This window comes from Panthera pardus, unplaced genomic scaffold, assembly GCF_024362965.1.
Source record: "Panthera pardus isolate Hobbes unplaced genomic scaffold, ASM2436296v1 HiC_scaffold_10, whole genome shotgun sequence".
NCBI classification, from domain to species: domain Eukaryota; kingdom Metazoa; phylum Chordata; class Mammalia; order Carnivora; family Felidae; genus Panthera; species Panthera pardus.
In genome coordinates, this window is record NW_026526655.1 from 62,213,166 (window position 1) to 62,238,452 (window position 25,287).

The 25,287-nt window shown below is 40.6% G+C and overlaps 1 protein-coding gene and 1 non-coding gene across 2 annotated transcripts in view; one reads left to right on the plus strand and one right to left on the minus strand.

The window, feature by feature from the left end:
* MYO3B (myosin IIIB) overlaps positions 1–24,362 on the minus strand; it is a 213,292-nt gene extending 188,930 nt beyond the window's left edge. The window contains exons 1-5 of the mRNA XM_053901857.1: positions 24,280–24,362; positions 23,289–23,436; positions 21,873–22,026; positions 20,599–20,687; positions 18,514–18,643 (exon numbers count right to left, since the gene is read on the minus strand). Coding sequence (XP_053757832.1) covers positions 18,514–18,643; positions 20,599–20,687; positions 21,873–22,026; positions 23,289–23,436; positions 24,280–24,362 — 604 coding nt within the window. The remainder of the gene's footprint in view (positions 1–18,513; positions 18,644–20,598; positions 20,688–21,872; positions 22,027–23,288; positions 23,437–24,279) is intronic.
* LOC128772836 (U6 spliceosomal RNA) lies at positions 8,377–8,483 on the plus strand. Its single transcript, XR_008416961.1, has one exon. It is a non-coding gene; the product is annotated as a U6 spliceosomal RNA (small nuclear RNA).
* Positions 24,363–25,287: the final 925 nt, after the last annotated feature.

The window sequence follows — 25,287 nt, forward strand, 5'->3', positions numbered from 1 at the left end:
TTTTTTAATGTTCATTTATTTTTGAGAGCAAGAGAGACAAAGCATGAGTGAGGGAGGGGCAGAGAGAGAGGGAGACACAGAATCCAAAGGAGGCTTCAGGCTCTGAGATGTCAGCACAGAGCCCAACATCGGACTCAAACCCAGGATGGCAAGATCACAACCTGAGATGAAGTCAGACACTTAACAGCCTGAGCCACCCAGACTTCCCTAGAAGAGCTAACAATTCTTAAATACTAACATTTACTGAATGTTTACAGTGTAGTAGATATGTGCTAAGTGGTTGAAAAGCATTATTTGATGTGACAGTCCTGTGGGCTGGGTGCCCAATCCACAAAGAAAGGAAACTGAGGCAAAGGGTATTCAAGTTTCTTGCCCAAAGTTGGCTATCAGCAGTACACAGCACTGCGCAGTCAACACTAAGACGGTCCATCAACTAGGATGGCCTAATTTAAGATTTTACAGTAGTTTCCGAGTTTTTTTTATCATATTCAAGGCAGACTACTGAGTAATTGATGGGACTGCGGCCTGGCCAAACTGATTGAACACAACTGATGTTAGATGATATCTGGATTTTTTTTATCATTCACACACCAAACCAGGTCAACCACCCGGTGATCCCACTGTTGTGGGATCACTATTGTTGTGGCTAAGCCAAACCTAGTCATCTGGAAAACAGCTGATTCAGGGTTTGTGTAACTTGAACTATCCTTGTGAAATGTAAAGAATGGAATGAACTCTACTAAGTACAAACCTTAATGAAATCTTAGCGATCCTCTCTCCCACTTCAACTCTCCAGTTCCGTAAAGTGACATTTTACTTAGTTTACTGACGTCTCACATGTGCAAGCCAGTAAAGTTCACAATTGTTACTCCATACAGCTGTGGTTTACAGCTTTTCTTCACACACAAGCTGGCACCAGAGCAAGATGATTAACTTTTATATGCATCTAACATATGGACCAGACTGTCAGAAGCTGGTCTTGTATTCTAAAGAGAAAACTACAATTTCTATTAATATGACCCAAATTCCTGGGGAAAAAGTGTTAAATTGTGATCCACCTCTAAGTGGAGAGATTATAATTATAATTATAATGGCTTTGTTTCTAATTCATTTGATTTGAAATGCCTGGAGTTATCTTTTAGTAAGAGAAGGGAGGAGGAGGGTTAAAATGACCTGAAAGCCCCATTATAAAGAGATTTTATAGTGGGATAAATTAATAAACTGTAAATGGCCTTGAGACTTTTTCTCCAATATGAGCTATGAAATGAAAGCAAAGAACCTTTCATCTTAAATGGGAACATATTTCTTTTCTATGAATGTGAAGGATGCTGGCCGAGAGAAGCAGAATTTACTTTTCTTGCATTTTTGACCATTTGAAAAACATCACAGCTGCCACATTTGCTATACTTGACAGGATCATTAAAGAAATAAAACAAAATGTCTCTAAATTGAACGGCCACTTTAAAATAAAATGTACATTCACTGTCACATTTAGGACCTATGAAAGAACTATTAAAATGTGTTGAGGAAAGATAGTGGCTCTGATTCACAACAGATACTAACGCTCCCAATATTAGAGCCATTATCACAACTCATTATTGAGCTCAGTTTTTCTTTCTCAAGAACATAGCATCAGCGGGGGCCCTGGAGTTAAGAAAGCACAAGGAACTTTTGGGAATGGATTTAAGACCCACATGGCAAGGTTGCCCTGGAAAAGAAAGTCGGGGAGAAAATTCTCTGCCTGGCATTGCCTCAGTCCCACTTGACTCCTGATCCTCAAGATGCTTTCCACAAAAAGCATCTTATTGGTTTTGGAAGCCCTATACATGAGAGAGGCATCTCTTAGTATTTCTGCAATAAAGATATGTATTGGATTTTCACAATCAGTATTCCTCACACTTTCTGACCATGGAAATCTCTTATTCCCCTCACACCTCTTCACATCCCACAAACCTAGTGCTGCATGCAACACATTTCAGGAAACACTGCTCTTACTACTGATAATATAGCAATATTTCTATCCCTGCAAAGAGAATCAAGGGAAATTTTAGAAGTTTGTGGAACTGGAACTCTGCAAATCCAGAAGGGTAATTTCTCTCCTACACAGAAAAACAGTAATCTGGATACAATAAAATATTATTTTATGAAGCAACAAGAATTTACTTTCCTTGGGAGGACCAGCAAGAAGAGCTCTTTGGCATTTCTGCACTTCTCTTAGAAAGCAGAAATGAGGCACTTTTGTGGCCAGGGCAGTGCTTCTTTAGAGCTACAGCTATGCAATATGGTGGGTACTGTGCACGTGAAAATGTGGCTAGTCTAAATTAGGATGTGTCATAAGTACAAAATACATACCAGATTTCGGGAACTCCACGCAACAAAAAAGTAAAATATCACATTAGTAAGATTTATATTGAGTACATGTTGAATAATATTTGTGATATATTGAGTAAAGGTATATTATTAAAATCATTGCACCTTCACCTGTGCTACAGACTGACTGTTTATGTCCCCCCATTCATATGTGAAATCCTAACCCCCATTCATATGTGATGATATACACATGCACCCAGGTTTCTGAGCAGGGAGGTGGGGGTCTGTGAGAGGTGGTTACATGATTCAAGAAGGCAGAGCCCTCATGAATGGATCAGCATCCTTACAAAAGAAACCCCAGAGAGTTCCCTTGACCCTTCCATTATACAAGAACACAGTAGAAAGGCTCTGTGAACCAGGAAACGGGCTCTTACCAGACACTAAATCTGCTGGCACCTTGAGCTTGGATTTTCCAGCCTCCAGAACCATGAGAAATAAATTTCTGTTATTTATAAGCCATCCAGTCTGTGGTATTTTGTTATAGCATCCTGAACAAACTAAGACAACCTGTTTCTTTTTGCTTTTTAAAATGTGGTATTAGAACATTTTACACCCCACTGGACAGCATGGTTCTACAGATCGAAAAACAAAACAGAGCCCAGTGAGAGCTTTCAAACTCCAGACTGAAGGTTTGGGCTAGAGATTATTAGGGGTTTGTCTGTTTGACTTTAAGTTTCCATCTAGTCAGGGGAGGTCCTTCATGCAAACCCCTCAATGTACAGGTGGGAAGCTGGTTCAGAGAATTAAACATGAGGGATGCAAAGTACCAATCGACATCTAAGTCTCCTGACTTATGGCCCAGGGCTCGTTACTCCACCACAGCTGATGGGCTAGAAGAAACTAAAAGTAGATTTTTAAAAAGGAATGAAACACTTAAGCTGCTTACATTTCAACATAAAGAAAACAGCACTTGGAGAATGCAAACTCAAAACCTAAAAGCATTCAGGGTAGGGGAAAAAACACAACAAGAATTACAAGATACGCTGTCTTACCACCGCAACCACACTATGCCTGCATCTTGGCTTCAATAAGCCTAACAAAGAAAATCAAAGATTCTTCTAGGCAAGGGCTGAAAAGGTGTGAGGTTTCTCCTGCAGCTGTCCAGCTGTTGCCAGGACAGAAGGCAGAGGAGGATGCTGTCCTTCATGGAACCTCCCCGAGGCAGCACAGATTGTGGCCACACGTCACCCACAGCCCCCAGGGCAGCCACATTTCTGAGCAAGTAAGTGGATCTCATGCTTCTTGGTACAGTTTATACTTTAGTCAACTGTGTGCTCTTTGCTTCTGGGAAAGTCCCCATCCTGCCCACTGCAGCCTGGAAGGGGGTTAGCCATCCATTTCAGATTCCAATCACATCTGTACTTCTCTGCAATCACATCTGTACTTCTCTGGGTCCCGAGTCCAAACAGGGCTTCATACTTGTTCTTCTAGATTCAGATTACAGAATTCTAAATGGAAGTTCTTCTCCGAATTTCACAACTTGTTAAATAGATGTCCAATGATGGTGAGCTTCCAGCTAACACCATAAACCATGGGATGACCCATATTTCCAACACGCTTCCAGTGCTCTCAGGACTACCAGGAAATTCTGGTCACAAACTGCACTCTCTGCCTGAACAGAGTCAAATGAACACCTCGTAGGTGCCAGCAGCTTCTCTAGGAGTTAGAAAGAGGACCTAACTAAATGGACAAAATCCTTTCCTCATGGAATTTACATTCCACTGATGCAAGGAGTTGGACCCAACCCAAAATTTCCTGAAGGAGGTGAGGTCAGGGCAGAGTTTGGGAGATTAGGATTAGGAAGCAGGAGAGGGGGAATGATGGAAGGTGTGGTGATGAGTGTGGAGGTGGGGGACAGAAGTAACTCCAGAAAGCAGAACTCATGTGGGCAATGGCGTGGAGCTGTGAAGTACTGTAAACAGTCCCAACCATATGCTATACATATGCATAAAATAGAAGACATGGTCTCTGTTCTCACAGGGCTAACAGTCTTTTCAGGTACACAAGACGGTTACATGAGACAGAACTGCACAGCTGGGTAGACCAAGCACTGAACTGCAGTTCTGATTACAGATTGTTGGAGATGAAGAGCCCATGTAATTACCATTTGCTATTTCTGTTATTCATGAGTGACCCTCCGTGTCACTTGCCCTATTCCTGAGACAAGAATCTGACTCTCGCCCACTCCAGGCTGGTGCTGGGAGGAAACTGCCAGCCTCCTAGGGTCACATATACAGAAAGCTTTGTGGTTCTCTGCTGTGCCTGGAGCATGAAATCAGCATACTGAGGCATCTCAATTCATTGGGGATAGACAAAAAACATATCACCTTTTCCTGTCACTTCCCCCACCCACGCTTTCCTACCCTTCTGTGAGGATGGCAGTTCTCTTAACCATATTTCTGCCCCATTCATAGATTTTCAGATATTTTCTGTTATTAAATATTTCTTTTGGTTTTGAAGATTCATTCTTATTTGTTTTTAACTTTTGATATCATATCAATTCAAAGCTTTTTTCCCCCACTCTCCCTTTCCTTCCAGGCTGGATTGATGGCTCTCATGGCTTGAGGAAGTCTTCTCTCTTCTCTAGATAGTTCCTCTGGTGTGGAAAAAGGGAGAAAGGAAAGGGGAGAGAGCAGAGCTCTCCTTCCCTGACTGGGTGAGGCTGCAAACACTCTCTGGCAGGTTACAGCTGTCCCTGGGGCTTATGCGGAAAGGTGGTGGCCCCCATGTGTCCCATAGGTAACAGGCTTATATTGAACAGCTCCCTCAGCTCTTAGTGACCTGTTACGGGTTGCACTGTATCGCCCCCTCCCACTCAAATTCATATGTTCACATCCTAACCCCCAATACTTCAGAATGTGACTGCATTTGGAGATAGGACGTCTAAAAGGTGATTAAAGTCAAATGAGGTCATATGGGTGAGCCCTAATCCAGTATGACTGGTATCCTCATAAGAAGAGGAGATTGGGGTACACAATATACACAGAGACCAAGGGGTGACCACGTGAGAATACTGAGAAGGCAGCCATCTGCAAGTCAAGGAGAGAGGCATCAGAAGAAATCAAACTTCTCGACAGTTTAATCTTGGACTTCTAGATTGCAGAACTGTGAGACAATAAATTTCTCTTGGTTAAACCACTGTTTATTTGTAGTGCCTTATTGTGGCAGCCCTAGTAAATTAATACAGAGTCTTAAATTTTCTCTAAATACAGAGTAAATTCAGAGTCAAGATTTGGATTTCAGCTTTAGTTTCTACCTTGCAGGAGTTACCAAGTTATTTAACAAAGATTTATTGAGGACTTACTATGCGCTGGGCATTGCTCTGGGTCCTGGATATACCATGGTTAAAAAAAAAAAAAGACTAATAAGGTCTCTGCTCTCAAGGAGCTTACAGTCTAGCACTGGGGATTGGGGAAGGAGGGTGATATACAGATAGGACAGGACAACGTCAGATCCCAACGGAGATAGTTATACAGGGTAGTATAACAGAGTTAGTGTGGAAGTGTGGGGCCACTCTCCACTGGGTGGACAGAGAAGGCCTCTCTTTGGAGGTGATATTTGAGCAGGATTCTGGATCACAAGATGGAAACAGACCTGTAAAGATTTGGAGAAAGAATGTTCCAGGCAGACTGAGCAGCTAGTTGCAGAGTCAGGAACAAGACTTGGAATATCTGAGGAACAGAATGAAGACAGAGAGTGAAGGGTAAAAGTTCAAGAGATAGGGACAGAGAGAAGGGCAGGACGGACCATGTAAGAGTTCGTAGAAAAGGAAAGGAATTTGGATTTTGTTCTTCATGTGATAAGGGGCCATCGGAGGTTTTAAGAAAAGGAATGAGATGATCAGAGTTACGTTTTTGGAAAGACTGTGGTTTAGCTGTTAGACTGTAAAAGGTAAGAGTAGAAACAGAATTTAGTTAAGAGGTTCAGGTGAGAGAAGCATCACCCTACTATCTGCCTTCATTTTCATACAGCACTCTCCCTATGTCCAAAGTCTTCTTTTTTTATATGGGCACCAGTCATGTTGGATTAGGGCCCACCTTGATGACTTCATTTTACCTTGATTACTTCTGCTAAGACCTTATTTCTAAATAAGGTCACATTCTGAAGTAATGGAGCTTAGGACTCCAACATATGTTTTGGAGGGAACATAATTCAATTTGTAACAAGAAGTCAAAAAGATGGAAGACACTATGTTGATGAGAATGGTCACATTATGAGGAATAAACAGATGATGCAGAAGAGATGAGGAATAACTGCATGATGAAAGTCCTTGTGAAAGTGAAAGGGGAAGGAAGGCAGAGGACAAGTGGAGAGCTGACCTGTAATAAGGGTAGGGATAGTTGAGTCATTTCGATTAGAAGGAAGACAGAAATGGGAATAGGTTTGGTTCACCCATCTATTTATTCACCAAACATATATTGAATGACCATTTTATATCAGGGAGGACACAGTAATGGACAAACCAGACAAAAATCCCTGCCATCTTGGAACTTACATTATGGTGGAGGCAGAAAATAAATAAGATAAAGAAGTGTATATGCTATATAAGGTAGTGACAGGTGCTAAGGAGAAAAATAAAACAGGAAATGGGGATATAAAATATTGAGTAGGTGAAAATTTTAACAGGGAAAGCAGATTTTGATAAAACACCTAGTGAAATTGAAGAAGCTAGTCATAGGTATGTTTTGAGGGAAAACATTGCAGAGAGATGGATCAGCAAGTACAAGTTATCCTACATAAAACCTACACCTAACATCATACACAGTGGTGTAAGACACAATGCATCCCTGCAAGATCAGGAACAAAGCAAGGATGTTTCCTCTTCTCACTTCTATTCAACATTATACTGGAAGTCCTAGCCAGTGAACTAAAGCAAGCAAAAGAAATAAAGGCATAAGACTGAAAAGAAAAATACACATTCCTATTTATAGACAACATGACTGTCTATGTAGAAAATCCCTAGGAATCTAAAAAAACAAAACAAAACTCCTAGAACTAACAAGCAAATTTAGCAAGTTTGTGGGTGAAGTCAATCCTCAAAAAATCAATGATATTTCTGTATACTAGCCAAACAACTGAAAACAAACAAGCAAAAAAAGTGTACTAGCTCCAAAAACTGAAATACTTAGGTAAGAAATCTAACAAAAACATGTACAGGATCTCTATGTTGAAACAAAACACAGCTGACTTTTGAACAACACAGGGGTTGGAGCACCAATCCCCTACACAATCAAAAATCCATATGTAACTTTTGATTCCCCCAAAACTTACCTACTAACAGGCTACTGTTGACTGGAAGCCTTAATGAATAAATTAAAACAGTCGATTAACACATATTTTGTACGTTATATGTATTATATGCTGTATTCTTACAATAAAGTAAGCTAGAGAAAAGAAAATATTACCAAGAAAATTATAAGGAAGAGAAACTACATTTACAGTACTGTACTACATTTATTGAAAAAAATCTGCACACAAGTGGACCCGTGCAGTTCAAACCTATGTTGTTCAAGGGCCAACTGTAATGATGAAATAAATCAAGTAAGATCTAAATAAATAGACATACTGTGTTTGTGGATTGAAAGACTTAATAAAGATGTCAATTCTTCTCAAATTGATGTGTAGATTTCATGCAATTCCAGTCAAAATTGTAGCAGGATTTTGTACAAATATAGACAAATTACTTTTACATTTTATATGGAAAGGCAAAGGAACTGAAATAGCCAAAACAATTTTGAAAAAGATTGGGGTGCTTGGCTGGCTCAGTCAGTTAAACATCTGACTTCAACTCAGGTCATGATCTTACAGTTCGTGGGTTCAAGCCCCATGTCAGGCTCTGTGCTGACAGCTCAGAGCCTGGAGTCTGCTTCAGATTCTGTGTCTCCTTCTCTCTCTGGCCCTCCCCCACTCATGTTCTGTCTCTCACAATAAATAAACATTAAAAAAATTTTTTTTAAAAAGAATAAACTTGGATGGATTGCACTACCTGTTTAAAGATTTATTATAGTGCTCGCTTCGGCAGCACATATACTAAAATTGGAATGATACAGAGAAGATTAGCATGGCCCCTGCGCAAGGATGACACACAAATTCGTGAAGCGTTCCGTATTTTTTTCGTCACCACTACACCAGCCCTACAAGAGATCCTAGGGGGGATCCTGTGAGACAAAGTACCAGAGACATCGCTCTAAGCATGAAACCTACAGACATCACAATGACTCTAAACCCGTATCTTTCTATAATAACACTGAATGTAAATGGACTAAATGCGCCAACCAAAAGACATAGGGTATCAGAATGGATAAAAAAACAAGACCCATCTATTTGCTGTCTACAAGAGACTCATTTTAGACCTGAGGACACCTTCAGATTGAGAGTGAGGGGATGGGAACTATTTATCATGCTACTGGAAGTCAAAAGAAAGCTGGAGTAGCCATACTTACATCAGATAAACTAGACTTTAAATTAAAGGCTGTAACAAGAGATGAAGAGGGCATTATATAATAATCACAGGGTCTATCCATCAGGAAGAGCTAACAATTATAAATGTCTATGTGCCGAATAGGGGAGCCCCCAAATATATAAAACAATTACTCACAAACATAAGCAACCTTATTGATAAGAATGTGGTAATTGCAGGGGACTTTAACACTCCACTTACAACAATGGATAGATCATCTAGACACACGGTCAATAAAGAAACATGGGCCCTAAATGATACATTGGATCAGATGGACTTGACACATATATTTTTTAAAATTTTTTTTAATGTTTATTTTTGAGACAGAGAGAGACAGAGCATGAACAAGGGAGGGTCAGAGAGAGAGGGAGACACAGAATCTGAAGCAGGCTCCAGGCTCTGAGCTGTCAGCACAGAGCCCGACGAGGGGCTCGAACTCACGGACTGTGAGATCATGACCGAGCCGAAGTCGGCCGCTTAAGCGACTGAGCCATCCAAGCCCCCCGACAGATATATTTAGAACTCTGCATCCCAAAGCAACAGAATATACTTCCTTCTCGAGTGCACATGGAACATTCTCCAAGATAGATCACATACTGGGTCACAAAACAGCCCTTCATAAATATACAAGAATTGAGATCATACCATGCATACTTTCAGACCACAATGCTATGAAGCTTGAAATCAACCACAGGAAAAAGTCTGGAAAACCTCCAAAAGCATGGAGGTTAAAGAACACCCTACTGAAGAATGAGTGGGTCAACCAGGCAATTAGAGAAGAAATTAAAAAATATATGGAAACAAACGAAAATGAAAATACAACAATCCAAATGCTTTGGGATGCAGCGAAGGCAGTCCTGAGAGGAAAATACATTGTAATCCAGGCCTATCTCAAGAAACAAGAAAAATCCCAAATACAAAATCTAACAGCACACCTAAAGGAAATAGAAGCAGAACAGCAAAGACACCCCAAACCCAGCAGAAGAAGAAAAATCATAAAGATCAGAGCAGAAATAAACAATATAGAATCTAAAAAAAACTGTAGAGCATATCAATGAAACCAAGAGTTGGTTTTTTGAAAAAATAAACAAAATTGATAAACCTCTAGCCAGGCTTCTCAAAAAGAAAAGGGAGATGACCCAAATAGATAAAATCATGAATGAAAATGGAATTATTTCAACCAATCCCTCAGAGATACAAACAATTATCAGGGAATACTATGAAAAATTATATGCCAACAAACTGGACAACCTGGAAGAAATGGACAAATTCCTAAACACCCACACTCTTCTAAAACTCAATCAGGAGGAAATAGAAAGCTTGAACAGACCCATAACCAGCAAAGAAATTGAATCAGTCATCAAAAATCTCCCAACAAATAAGAGTCCAGGACCAGATGGCTTCCCAGGGGAGTTCTACCAGACGTTTAAAGCAGAGATAATACCTATCCTTCTCAAGCTATTCCAAAAAATAGAAAGGGAAGGAAAACTTCCAGACTCATTCTATGAAGCCAGTATTACTTTGTTTCCTAAACCAGACAGAGACCCATTAAAAAAAGGGAACTACAGGCCAATATCCCTGATGAATATGGATGCAAAAATTCTCAATAAGATACTAGCAAATTGAATTCAACGGCATATAAAAAGAATTATTCACCATGATCAAGTGGGATTCATTCCTGGGATGCAGGGCTGGTTCAACATTCGCAAATCAATCAACGTGATACATCACATTAACAAAAAAAAAAGAGAAGAACCGTATGATCCTGTCAATCGATGCAGAAAAGGCATTTGACAAAATTCAGCAACTTTTCTTAATAAAAATCCTAGAGAAAGTCGGGATAGAAGGAACATACTTAAAGATCATAAAAGCCATTTATGAAAAGCCCACAGCTAACATCATCCTCAACGGGGAAAAACTGAGAGCTTTTTCCCTGAGATCAGGAACACGACAGGGATGTCCACTCTCACCGCTGTTGTTTAACATAGTGTTGGAAGTTCTAGCATCAGCCATCAGACAACAAAAGGAAATCAAATGCATCAAAATTGGCAAAGATGAAGTCAAGCTTTCACTTTTTTCAGATGACATGATATTATACATGGAAAATCTGATAGACTCCAGCAAAAGTCTGCTAGAACTGATACATGAATTTAGCAAAGTTGCAGGATACAAAATCAATGTACAGAAATCAGTTGCATTCTTATAGACTAATAATGAAGCAACAGAAAGACAAATAAAGAAACTGATCCCATTCACAATTGCACCAAGAAGCATAAAATACCTAGAGATAAATCTAACCAAAGATGTAAAAGATCTGTATACTGAAAACTATAGAAAGCTTATGAAGGAAATCGAAGAAGATATAAAGAAATGGAAAAATATTCCATGCTCATGGATTGGAAGAATAAATACTGTCAAAATGTCAATACTACCCAAAGCTATCTACACATTCAATGCAATCCCAATCAAAATTGCACCAGCATTCTTCTCGAAGCTAGAACAAACAATCCTAAAATTCATATGGAACCACAAAAGGCCCTGAATAGCCAAAGTAATTTTGAAGAAGAAGACCAAAGCAGGAGGCATCACAATCCCAGACTTTAGCCTCTACTACCAATCTGTCATCATCAAGACAGCATGGTATTGGCACAAAAACAGACACATAGACCAATGGAATAGAATAGAAACCCCAGAACTAGACCCACAAACGTATGGCCAACTCATCTTTGACAAAGCAGGAAAGAACATCCAATGGAAAAAAGACAGTCTCTTTAACAAATGGTGCTGGGAGAACTGGACAGCAACATGCAGAAGGTTGAAACTAGACCACTTTCTCACACCATTCACAAAAATAAACTCAAAATGGATAAAGGCCTTAATGTGAGACAGGAAACCATCAAAACCTTAGAGGAGAAAGCAGTAAAAGACCGCTCTGACCTCAGCCATAGCAATTTCTTACTGGACACATCCCCAAAGGCAAGGGAATTAAAAGCAAAAGTGAACTACTGGGACCTTATGAAGATAAAGAGCTTCTGCACAGCAAAGGAAACAACCAAAAAAACTAAAAGGCAACCAACAGAATGGGAAAAGATATTTGCAAATGACATATCAGACACAGGGCTAGTATCCAAAATCTATAAAGAGCTCACCAAACTCCACACCCGAAAAACAAATAACCCAGTGAAGAAATGGGCAGAAAACATGAATAGACACTTCTCTAAAGAAGACATCCAGATGGCCAACAGGCACATGAAAAGATGCTCAACATCGCTCCTCATCAGGGAAATACAAATCAAAACCACACTCAGATATCACCTCACTCCAGTCAGAGTGGCCAAGATGAACAAATCAGGAGACTATAGATGCTGGCGAGGATGTGGAGAAACGGGAACCCTCTTGCACTGTTGGTGGGAATGCAAACTGGTGCAGCCACTCTGGAAAACAGTGTGGAGGTTCCTCAAAAAATTAAAAATAGACCTACCCTATGACCCAGCAATAGCACTGCTAGGAATTTACCCAAGGGATACAGGAGTACTGATGCATAGGGGCACTTGTACCCCAATGTTTATAGCAGCACTCTCAACAACAGTCAAATTATGGAAAGAGCCGAAATGTCCATCAACTGATGAATGGATAAAGAAATTGTGGTTTGTATACACAATGGAGTACTACGTGGCAATGAGAAAGAATGAAATATGGCCCTTTGTAGCAACGTGGATGGAACTGGAGAGTGTGATGCTAAGTGAAATAAGCCATACAGAGAAAGACAGATACCATGTTTTCACTCTTAGGTGGATCCTGAGAAACTTAACAGAAACCCATGGGGGAGGGGAAGAAAAAAAAAAAGGAGGTTAGAGTGGGAGAGAGCTAAAGCATAAGAGACTCTTAAAAACTGAGAACAAACTGAGGGTTGATGGGGGGTGGGAGGGAGGGGAGGGTGGGTGATGGGTATTGAGGAGGGCACCTTTTGGGATGAGCACTGGGTGTTGTATGGAAACCAATTTGACAATAAATTTCATATATTGAAAAAAAATAAATAAAGATTTATTATAAAGCTACAATAGTAAAGACAATGTGGTATTGAAGAATTCCATACATAGATCAATGAAACAGACCCACACAAATATAACCACTGATTTTTGACAAATGCTAAAGTAATTCAATGGAGAAAGGATAGTCATTTCAAACATTTTAGAACTGGACATACAGAAAAAAAATGAACTTCAACCTTACACCTCACCAAAAATTAACTCAAAATGGATGCTAGGTCTTAATGTAGAATGTAGGGGCACCTAGGTAGCTCAGTCGATTAAGCATCCAACTTCAGCTCAGGTCATGATCTTAGGTTGGTGGGTTTGAGCCCCACATTGTTCTCTGCGATGACAGAGTGGAGCCTGCATGAGATTCTCTCTCTCTCCCTCTCTCCCTCTCTCCCTCTCTCTCTGCCCCCCCCCCATACTCTCTCTCTCTCTCAAAATAAATAAATAAACTTAAAAAAAAAAGTAGAATGTAGAAGTATTTATTGAGCATCTACTCATACACAGTTCCACAGAGACACATGGGAGCACCCTGGCTCTCCTAGTCAGTCTTTAACACCCCTGTATAAGTTTCCTTTGTCACCCTGAAACTGTTCTCTTTAGAAGCCTGACTTGACCACCCACACTGTTTCAAAAGGCATCAGAAGCCCACTCTTGGCTCAACAGACTGCCATCATTTCTCCATCTTGCTTCCTTCCCTCTGCCCTGAGTCCTTTCCTCGCATTCTGTTCACTTAATCATCCCGCTGCCTACCTCTCCTTTCCAGTGCTGTAGACCCTGGCTTAGCATGCCTCATTACTCCCAGACTGCTCAATTTTCTCTACTCTACATTAAAACGAACAAACAAAACAAAAAACAAAACAAAAACCTCTTCCAAGAAGTCTTTATAGTTAAAAGAAGTTTTACCTCAATCAACACATGATATTTCCATGACTTTTCCTTCTATTTTTACTTGTATAGACTCAGTGCTTATATTGTCCCCAAGTATTGATTTACATGCCTATTCATAATTTACATTTCTTTTGTGTATCCTTTATACATTTTAGGATCCGCACTATCTGTCCCTGACTATTCAGGCTGAGATTTTCTCTTATTCCTTCCAGAAAGGACTATGTATAACACCATACCTAGATAGATGCTAAATATATAATTATCTACTGACTGAAATACATTCTTAAACAGAAAGAAGCAGGCCTCTGTGTGAGAAAGAACTCACCCCTCAGGGCTTCCTGACAGGATTGGCTCATTAGAGCTGCTGTTTCAGAGGAGGCAAGCACTGCCTATGGCTGTGACCCTGGAACCTCGTCATTTGGAGTCAGCTCATCCTGCCAGACCCATTTTCTGAACTTCCAGCATGGAGGAGAAACCAGCATGGAAGTGAAAAATGAAAACTCTGAGAGACAGTTACCAAAAGGCATCCTCTTAAGAGCTGAATGCCCAATTTGTAAGTTACAGAATCAGGAACAATCAAATATTTCAGCAGTCATGGTGCTGGAGTCCTTTGCAGATATAATGTGGGAGCTCATCTTGCCCACCCACCCCCATCCGAATAAAAGGAGGAACCAATGGAAGTCAAGATAAAGAGACTTTACTGTTGATTTTCACTTCACATCAAATTCCAAGGGAAAGACCTGGGGAGCCTGGACAGGAGAAAATAGAGCCAAACTCAGTTCTAGATTCTGAAGCAAAACCAGACTTTGAGGCTCAGAGAATATTCCCTTTGGCACTACTTTTGTTTTTCTAGTTTCTCCCCAGTTCCTAACTCCTTTAAAATCCCAAACTCCTATTTGGAAGTCAGAATTCACAATTCAAAGACAGAAATGGATTCTTCAAGTTCCTTTTGAAACTTCCTCTTTTCTTTCTTCCCTTGAGCCTTTTGAACTTTTCTCTAGTTTATTAGTAGCAAGCAGAATGTTTCCCAAACAAGGAAATATGCAATGAAACCTTGTTATAACATCTTTCCTTTTAATGTTTTTCCACCTAGATCATTCAGTTTGAAAAGTCCCAGCTGAAGGGTTAGAAAGCAACGTTGCTGCCACATCAAATTTTCACACGTGAAATCTTCAGAGATTTCCTATTGAGAGGAAGGATTACAAAGAAAATTTCACCACTTTTGAAGTGGCCCATGTACAGGCAAGAGAGTGGTCCTGAAGGTTTGAGAATCCATGTTGTCTGCAGCTGCCTCCATTCGCCCAATCACCACCGAGTATCTTGGAATGGGAGTGTCATCAGGCACAGGCATCTCTCTCACCAGATGCAGCTATGTGCCAGGAGGGGCCGCTGGCAAGGGGGCTACAGAAATTTGGGAGGAGCCCTGCACCTCGTGACTTCACACCCCATGTTTTTTTAACCTTTTCAGTATTTGGGGATGTACAACATGAATGGGAAGGTGGGTACAGGAAACAGGAAAATGTCAACTGGATTACTTTCTCTGATTTTTATTACACTTTGACACAAAGAGGTCAAACATTGAGGTTAGTCCTCTCAACCTTGATAAGAGATTAGACCAACCGATACTTCTTCTATGCACTAATGAAGGGACTGTTACCTGCCCAGCAGCCGACAGAGGAGGCTGACTTAACTGGACAGGAATGTCAGCCAGAAGCTCTCTGATGCCTGCATTTGAAAGCAAAAGGCTGCAGCGGTCTGGCTACCAGGAAACCCCAAATTAAGTGAATAGGAAATCTTAGGGAAAGAAATGAAAGTTTTTCTTTGCATTTTAAGATGTCTTCTCTATCTTTTGGAAAATAAAAGTGCTATCACGAAATAGAATGTACAGAAAAGTGTGTAAAACACATGGACAGCATAACAGATTATAAAGCAAACGTACTCGTAACCACCACCAAGACCAGGAGTCAGAGCACTACCAACATCCTACAACATCCTCCTCTCCCAAAACCGGAGTCCAACACTGGACCTCTTTTTAAAGTCTGATGCTAACAGCCTCCAAAGCTTCCCAACTTTGACTTTTCTCCTTCCTCTCTGCAGTTCATCTCCTAAAAGAAGTTTGTAAAGTAGCTTCCCATAACATCTATGATCACGGAACAGTAACCCATTTCATTTTAATAAGACAAGTATTTAAGGGTTTGAAGCAGGATAAATAAAAATAAAAACAACCAAGAAAATGGTTTCTCGTGCACTGAAAATATCAGCATATTCATTTTCAAAATGCTAGGTTATGTGGGACCTTGGTTCCAGCCAGAAAACCATTTCTGCTTTCATAAGGGGCACATGCTGAAACAAGTATATGCAATTTCAGTGAAAACAGCACAAACTATTTCTGTCCAGTAAGGTTTTCCTACCTTCAAAGGCTGTAATATACTAAAACCAAAAAATATAGAGTATGGATGTTTTAAAATTTAGAAAATTAATATTCTGACCTTCACCATTGGATGCACATCTCTTTAGAACTGATGTTTGAGGGCAAATATCATCATAGGGAGAAAAATTCTAGATAGAAAGTGAAGGTAAAAGAAAGTTCCAGTTGCTTTAGAGCAAAGTCATTTTATCTTTATATTCACCTCGCTGCCTAAATGATGCCTTATTATTAGAAGCTATTCTATAAATGTTGATTGAAGCCATTGTTACATGAGCAGTTTCAGGAAAAGAAAATAAAATCATGCTTATTAGCTTTGATGTGTTTTTGCGGCTTCTTAATTATATTCAAAATGTGAAGAAAATAAGGCTTAGGATTTCAAAAGAAATTATTATGCACAATATAGGGGACTCAGGAATACAAGGAAGCTTGTTAGGAAAACACGTTTGTTTCTAGTCTTCTTTTTCACTTCTATTTCCTCCAGGATGTGTGGAACACAGTTTGAAGGCAAGATTCAGAAAGAGTTACAAGATAGGAGAAAAACTCTTTCAGAGAAAAGCAAAAATCAAAAAGAAAGGAAGCAAAAAAAAAAAAAAAAAGCAGAGGCTATCTCTTTGTTCCTGTTCCTTTCCCGTGTAGGCGGATCAAGGGCAAACAGAAGGCTTCTTCAGAGCCTGACTTCTTGCATAGCACCACCTAGTGGCCCAGGCTGAGAAATTGTTTTTATGTTGCCAACAGTTGAAAAATTGGAAATTCCAAAGTTGTGAACAGATTTGACAAATCATTACTTATATTTATGAGAGAGTGTAAATGCCAACTGACAAGTCATTTAGATAAATTTAATTTCAAAGAGCACAAAGTAGGGGTCTTAATGATGCCTGTATCTTTGCCCCTGCACATAAGTTGCCTGATAAGACCTAAGTGTCTGGTGAGGAAGCCCCAGCCCAGCTCACATCTGGTCACTCTGAAACCGATATTTATAATTCTATCAAAAACAACACAACTATTCCTGTCCAGTAAAATTTTCCCACCTTCAAAGGCTTTAATACATTAAAACCAAAAAATAAATGATATAGATGTTTTAAAATTTAGCAGCTTGATTGATATTCTGACCTTCAATGTAGGATGAACAATCTCTTTAGAAACAATTTTTGAGGGTAGATATCTTCGTAAGGAGATAATGAGTAAAATCCCAGCTCTGCCCAAGGGAGGTCTGGAAAGAAAGCTGGAGGCCAGTCTTCTCATGGGCATCCTACTATCTTTGTTTAAAGGAGCATGTTTGAAGAAAGTTAAGAACTGGTTTCAACTTTCTTTCCAAGTTAAGATGAAGCAAAGGTTGTAGACTGTAGCTTTTTTCTTAGCCAAGCTTTTCATTCCTCTGCATGTTGCTAAGTCAGACCTGGCAGCCACTCTCTTTAAGCAGACGAAGGCCCCAAACTACACACGGGCACCAATGATTTCAAGAGGGGTGAGGGAAGAAAGAAAAAGAAATTATGAACAGTGACAAAGAGGTCTCTCCTCCTTTCATAAAAGCATAATGCAGCTGTTTCCAGACATACCTTCAGAAACATAATGCCCTTGAGAGGAAAGCTTTGAGAAGACCTGGTCTGCTGCTCAGCCAAAGGCAGCAGAACCCAGGTAAATCAAAGGAACTTGACCCAAATGGAACCTATTTGGCAAAATAGCAATGACAGGGAAGTTCTGTTCTTCAGCCCTAGTTTCCTGCCTCCTGTCCTAAGAACTGACTGCACAACTATAAACAGAAGCCATTAAGCAGAAGCTGACTCTAAGTGGGCAAAGGCCAGGCACGTAGGCCAGTGATGGACCTACTCTAAATTGGTTAAGAGAGTGGGGTTATTGACTGGGTGGTGAATTGGACCAGGTGACCTCTGAGGACCCCATGACTGAATAACCTTCGGATTCACCACATTCCCTCCACTTAGGTTCATACGTGAACAGAAATAATCTTCCCAATAACTCTAGGTAAACTGAGACCACCCTGGAGTGCTTAGCACGAATTAGTGATTACATATGGCTTTATAAATGAAGAGGGAAAGGTGGCAGGCAGAGAAATGAGGAGTCTAAGAGTTAATGTTATAAAAGGTGTGTGTCTGTATGTATGCCCAGTATATATACACTGATGCTGTGCAATTAACTTGAAAAAGAAACAATCACTTTCCTTTTCATGAATTTGGTTGAATAGACCTTTACCCCTGCTTAAAGTTCAAAGTGGTAGTAGTGGAGCCCTGGCAGTATTTGGACACTAACAAGAAAACTCCAGCAGTGCTTGTAGAAGCATCAGGCCAAGGGAGGTCAGGGGCTCCAGGTACCTGTTTTGGTCAAAGGAATTGAGAAGAGCTGCTGAAGAAGCTTGTTTTCTGACGTTCTCAGGACTACAACCACATCAGCAGGTAGAGTATCTCTGTTTTTCTCAAGAACCCCAGAAGCATCATATAATACCTGCAATGTAAACAACAAATAGCAAACTAGCCGATATCATCCATTGCTAGCAACACTGGTAAGTTGTCTGAGGTCAGTCATTAATCGACCAACGTACAGAATTTGTCTTGACACAGTTGTGCTTTTAAATCCAGTCCACAAGATAAGGAGGAAAAAAATGTAATTTCTGACACACCAATTTATCTTAACTTCTTGTCCAGGTGCTCTTTGAAAAAAAGAGTCATATCACATCAGAATAATAATGAAAATACATTGGGTACTGTATCTTTGGTCACTATATGTAAAGCATCCATCCTATAAGGTAAACACTATTATTATCCCCATTTTACTGGTGGGTGAACAGAGTCCTAGAGAGAAAAGAAATAATATGCACATTTCACAAGCGATAGGCAGGCTTCCAAACCCAGACACTTTGGGCTCCGAGCCCATACCCACCGTACCGTTGTTGCTTCCCAAGGTACTCACGGCATGTGATCGCTCAGGGATGCTGAGCCATTTTTGGTTCTCAGAACAGGAGGGATCCAGGTCAGAGAAATTTTAAGAACACTCCAGAGAAATAAGCATTGAGTGACAAATGAATTCAGAAAAGAACAGGAGTCCAGAAAGAAAAAGGTCCTTCCTATCCATCTCCCGCCCCTTAAAATCAAGAAAGGAGAAGAGGGAGAAAGGGAAGATGGGTGAATAGGAAGTAAGTATAAAAGGACATGGAGACAGAGTGGAAGTGTAAGGAAGAGGATAGGAAAGGAGGGAGCAGGCTAGATAAGGGCATCTCAGACGTCAAGGACATCAATATATGGGCAGACATCAGTGCTAAGGTGAGTGAACGATCTAAGGGTAAAAACTGGGTTGCAATTTCTAACAAATATCCAAAATAGATACTATGCACTATGTGGAGAGAAAAACAATCCTCTCTACTTACATTAGAATTGCCTTTCAACCAACCTCCAGTCAGGCATACTTAATTTCAATACTATGATATGAATATGAAAAATGATTTCAGGGTGCCTGGGTGGTTCAGTCAGTTGAGCATCTGACCCTTGATTTCAGCATGGGTTATGACCCCAGGGTCATGGGATTGAGCCCTGCACTGGGCCCATACTGAGCATAAACCTGCTTAAAATTCTCTCTCTCTCTCTGCCCCTCTCCCCCACGCGTGCTCTCTCTAAAATAAAAAATAAACAAATAAATAAATTTTTTTAAAAAGTAAAAATAATTTCAATAAATCTTACATCAACAAAATAATCCAAAATGCCTTTTATTGAACTCCTACCCATTTTTTTTGGACCCAGGGCCTCAGCAGATCACCCCCCCCCCCCACCCGGAACCAATTAACCATAATTCCAATGGCTCCTTTGAGAGTAACTCAAGCAATGCGTTGTTGGCTGCAGAACTAGAGAGTTTCCTGAATTAGTCACTACTCTACTTCAGGAACTTGAAATGAGACTGAGGCATAAGTTATGAAAAGTGGAAATTTCTGTTAATGATATAAAAGCTTAATATCTGGATGATGAAGTGAATTTTTTTCCCTTTTTATCTAGACATTTTTGGTTCCCTAAAGACACATAGAGTTAAACTGCTAAAAACTGAGCCCCACTGTGATATGAACCCTCCACCGCTACCTACACATTTCCAAATAACTTTAATGTGCACATTCACTGCTCAACACTGGGAAAGCTATACTATGTTCTCTCTCTGGAGAGCTGTCACTTCTGGGCCAAACCTCAGGTGAGAGGCAGATGGCAGCTCCATAGTCACCCCAGCGAGAAATTGCTTCTTTACCAGGGGCGACTTTCTGTGAGCAGCACACTGAGAAAGTTTGGGAATTATGATTAGGTGTTCAAGAGGAATTAAAAGGAGAAAAGAAACCTGCAAGAAATTTTGTGAGCAGCACAGACAGGGTAGTATGGACACTGACCCCTGTCAAATTCAGGTTTAATGACACACACTTGCCTCACCTTTCCGGCATAGTGCAGGATGCCAAAGCACAGCTCCACTCCTTTGGGCCTCCAGAAGTATTTGCATCGCAGATTATCTTCAAATTTATCTGTGTGGATTTTCATGTTTAAAAGTTACAATGAGAATTGTTGGCTCCTTCAAACAAAAGGTCACTCCTTGAGCCAGGAGTGACCCCAAATAAGGGATTTCAGAGCAGTCTGATAGTGTCGTTGTATGTACAACAGTAGTGAAAAATGCCCTGTTGAAATGGGCTTACCATCAAGTCTTCGTTTAGTTGTTTTGTATTTGTCTTTAGCGTCAGGCGATGCCCTAACATCTTGTTTTGTTCTAAGAACTCCTAGCACGGACACTGATGACACCAGAACTCTGACCAATTAGCTTTAGAACCATAAAGATATCCCACAGAAGAAGGCAAACAACCCTTGTTTAAACTTATCATGGCAACTTGTGATGATTTCATAGGTAAAAGGAAACCACCGAAGGTGACAATGTCAACTCCTGAAGAGAATCTCTCCCACCAATCAATTTCCTATCTGGGGAAAAGACTTGAAGCTTTCTGTTCCTCCCTCAATAAACAATGTTTGCTACTGTTGTAACTGAGAGCCTACTCTGTGTGAGGATCTGTGCTAAGTACTAAATGGATACAAAGATTGGGGCTTTGTTGCCCTAAATATCTCACAATCTCAGCGAGGGAAGGGATCATATACAACACTGAAGACTGGAGAAGCAGACGGACAAAGGGAACGGGGATAGAATACAAAGGGCCTTTAATGCTAGGATGAGGTGTCTTACTGGCAGGCTGCAGACAATAGTAAACTAATGAAAAGGTGGCTTTAGAAAGACTAAATTAGCTGGGATGTCCAGGGTAGAGAGGGTAAGTATGAGTCTAGAAGCCATGAGACCAGAAGGGTCTTCTATACAAACTTGGACTAGAGGTGGATGGGATCCAGGCAAAGATAGGAGAGAAGGGTATGAAAAGGAGGAGAAGCAATTATTGGTTATAGGAAATAAGGGACAGGAAGGTATAAAAAATGAAATTGACAAAGGATAAAGGTATTTACGTTGGCAGCAATAGGAGTGTGAGGAGGGCTTGGTGATGGGTTTGCTTTAAGACACAATCTATCAGGACATTTGCTGAATATTTCAATGCATTAAAAATAGATCCTATACTTGCATAGCCTACCAGGTGGCCAAAATGCTCAGCCACGCTCATTTGATGACATGAACCAAGTTCTCTTCTGAGTGCATTATGCCTTTTACAAAAGATACCTACCAACCAGGGTCTGATCAGTTGCTTGGGGAAATCGACTTTCCTCATCCAAAAGTGCAAGCAGTCCCAGGGGCTTCTGGAGGAACATGTCCAAGAGTGGGCGGTTGTCCTCATACATCACAGGTGTAGCATCAATGCCTTCATTCTGATATTCCACCTGGAGGGAAATGGATTGTGAATGTCTCCAGCCCAAAACTGGCCTAGGTGGCACCAGGCTGCTTTGGCATGCACATTCTGTGTCTGGAAACACTGACTGTATGTGGAAAACAGGCTGTGTTTTATGGGTGTAGCAAAGGAGTCTTCTGCATATAGCACTGTTGAAGCTTTGGGTTTAAGTCTGACCTACAGGCACATCCTGTGGCAGGCAGCTGAAGTCAGCAAAAGAAGGGACAGTGCTGTCTCCCAAATACCAACTTGGTAACTTGTAATTTAGAAACTGACATGGAATGGAAGGGAAGCTGAAAAAAAAACTATTTTGGTGATAAATATGGTTTAAACCAGGAAGAAAACAGACATCTATCTTCTACAAAGGATTCTGCAAGGGAATCATCTCCGGCTGGAAAACAAAGAAAATTCCAGATTTCCCAGGGAAAATAAATGCAGGGAGCCTTGACTGAAAAGGAGGTGGAATTTCACGCAGAGTGGGAGGGGAGGGGAGGGGTGGGTGATCCAGATTTATCCAGGTCCACTGATAAAACCAATAATTCGTGTTTATCTAATCACAGCACAGTGTGTGTATACCTTCACTTCTACATTAAAACAAAGGGCTTAGTATGTTTCATTGTTGAACAACTTCATACAAGATAGAATCTTGGGGTTGGGGTAGAAATTAGGGTGGAGGGGAAGGTCCCCTAGCTTTTGGGCACATGAGCTTCACACTCAATTTGATTTACCATTAAACTCATAGTGAAAAGACTTCCATTTGGGGAAAACCAAGAACATATCTTACTCCTCCCTGGAGATATTCCACCCCCACCCCAGCAGTTACTGTGGGATCTGGTGTGCAGGAGATAGGGGATGGGGATGGCGCATTTGGGAGTTAAGAACAGTAAGAACCTGTGCCCTGAATTCAACATCATCCTGTGTCATTTTGGACACTTATTTTACTTAAATAAGGTAGGAAGAGAATGTAGCATTTTGGACAAGGTGCATGAAACAGTTTAGAAGCAACAATTAAATAACTGGCTTGTCACCAGCTCCACTCAAGTGAGGAAATGTAACTTTCCACAGAAATCAAGACTTTTTTCTTCAGGCTAAATTTAGACTATTTATTTTGACAGGACAGGCAGGACTGCCTCACCAGTGGTTTTTTCCTTAGAATCTTTTACCTGTTAGCCTAACAGGGTTTCTGCTTCTAATTGTGGGCAGCTTGGAGGCACCTTCCCCACCAGGTTTAGTTACTTCAGAGTTCACTATTACCTGCTCAAGAGCAAAAACGTGCTGGTTGAAATAGTACTGGATTTGCTCATTGGCAATGTTTATGCAGAGCTGCTCAAATGAATTTCTCCCAAAGTTCTCGAATCCAAAAATATCCAAGATCCCCACATTCATACCATCATCTGCACTACTGCATTGAAGAGAAGAAAAAAAAATTGATAGGGGAAGAAACATTCATCTCAGGATGATGTTAAATACATATGCCCGTGTGTTTACCAACATATATACCCACTCATGGAAAGCAGCATTCAGCCACCTCTAAAGGAAGAAACAGTTTGTGTTTTAAAGTATTCATTCCTTCAGTTTTTCAACAGTCTTTCCAACTTTTTTTAAGCAGTAGAATCCTTTAAAATCTTACTCAGAAGCTCCATAAAGAGAAAGATTAACGAGGAACCACTCTATCGGAAGGGGCTAGAACTGCTGCCCATTCACTATTTCACCTTCCCACCCATAAGGCTTAATTGGAAGAACACTCTTTAGAACTTGATGTTGTCAACTCTTCCACAATATAGAAACCATCAATGCTTAGAAAGAAATAGTAGTAACAGCAGGAGTAGCAGTAGTAATGTAATGATATAATGCAAATAATGTAAGATATGGTGCTTTAAAACTTTACATGAAACTACATCTCATTCTGAAAACAACACTATGAGGAGGCTATCATTACCCTCATGTTACAGATGAGAAAACTGTGACTTAGAATATGGGACTGATCAAGCTCTAGAGCTTAGATGCAGACCCAGTTTGCCCAGCTCCCAGACAAAGCTGTTCTCTTAAACACTACACTATAACAGCTCTGTCAGTCATGTGCCTCTTCCATTGTCCTGGATACCATTCTCCTTTTAAAGGTGAAGACTTGAGAGCTTCACTAAAGAAAACTCATGAGTGGACCAAACACTTTCTCTTGCAAATCTAGGAGACATCGGGGTCAATGACAGCTCTCCCAGGGCCTCTGCTTCCCAAGGGAACTTGCCATATACGTTTGTCTGGCTGCAGGAGTGTATTGATGCGATTTACAATCCAACTGAAGAGCCTCGCATACAAGGCTTTGGACATGGCATCTCGGACATCCGCGGCTCTGTCGACAGTGTTGGCACGGATGATGGTCTCACCCCGGGTGACCACACAGTGTGAGATAAGGGCCTCTTGGAGTTCTTCGGGGCTGATGCAGAGAAGGGAGGCAGCTGGAATACAGGGTAAGGATGACACCAGAGAATGTAGTCATCCATCCATCCATTCATTCATTCAGCCAGCATTTATTCAACATCCACTATGTGTCAGGCTCTCCCTAGGCACTTCAGATGCAAAGGTAAACAAGCCAGGTCCCTAACACCAAGAAGCATCCAGATGGACACAGTAACAGAACATCCACACTGTTCTGAAAGCTCTTCCCAGGTATTTGATGAAAAAAAGTGAGAGGAGATGGTCTTTGGTCAAATAGCCAGGGACTATACTCTTCTCAAGAATCAAAAAGCACATTACTTTATTAAAGGCAGTAAAAGATACTGTTTAACACAAATGGTGTTTATTTAAATCAGTGGTTTTTTTTTCCCTAACTCAGGATTTGGTTTCCTTGTGCCATCATCTCCTATAGAACTTCAAAAATAAATAGTGCCTGACTTCTCCCCTGGAGATGCTGATTCAGTGGATTCAGAGACAGATCCACCTCTTGTATTTTTTCAAAAACTTGTAGCTGGTTTTCAAAAGTAGCCAGTGTTGACACCACTGCCCAAAGTGACCTGCCACAGAATTCTTTTCTGCGGAGCATTTATTTGCAGCTTATAAAAAGAATTGTCATGGTCTACAAGACATCCTTTGGGAAATCCCAGTTGGTGAAAATACCCAAAGTCAGTACAGAGACCAGCAACAGCTACTCTATATTTTACAGCATCTTGAGAAAGTACCAAAGTGAAAGAAACATGTATTTTGGCTACACAGTGCACAGACATCAAACAATTACCATTTTCCAAAGCTTCAGCAT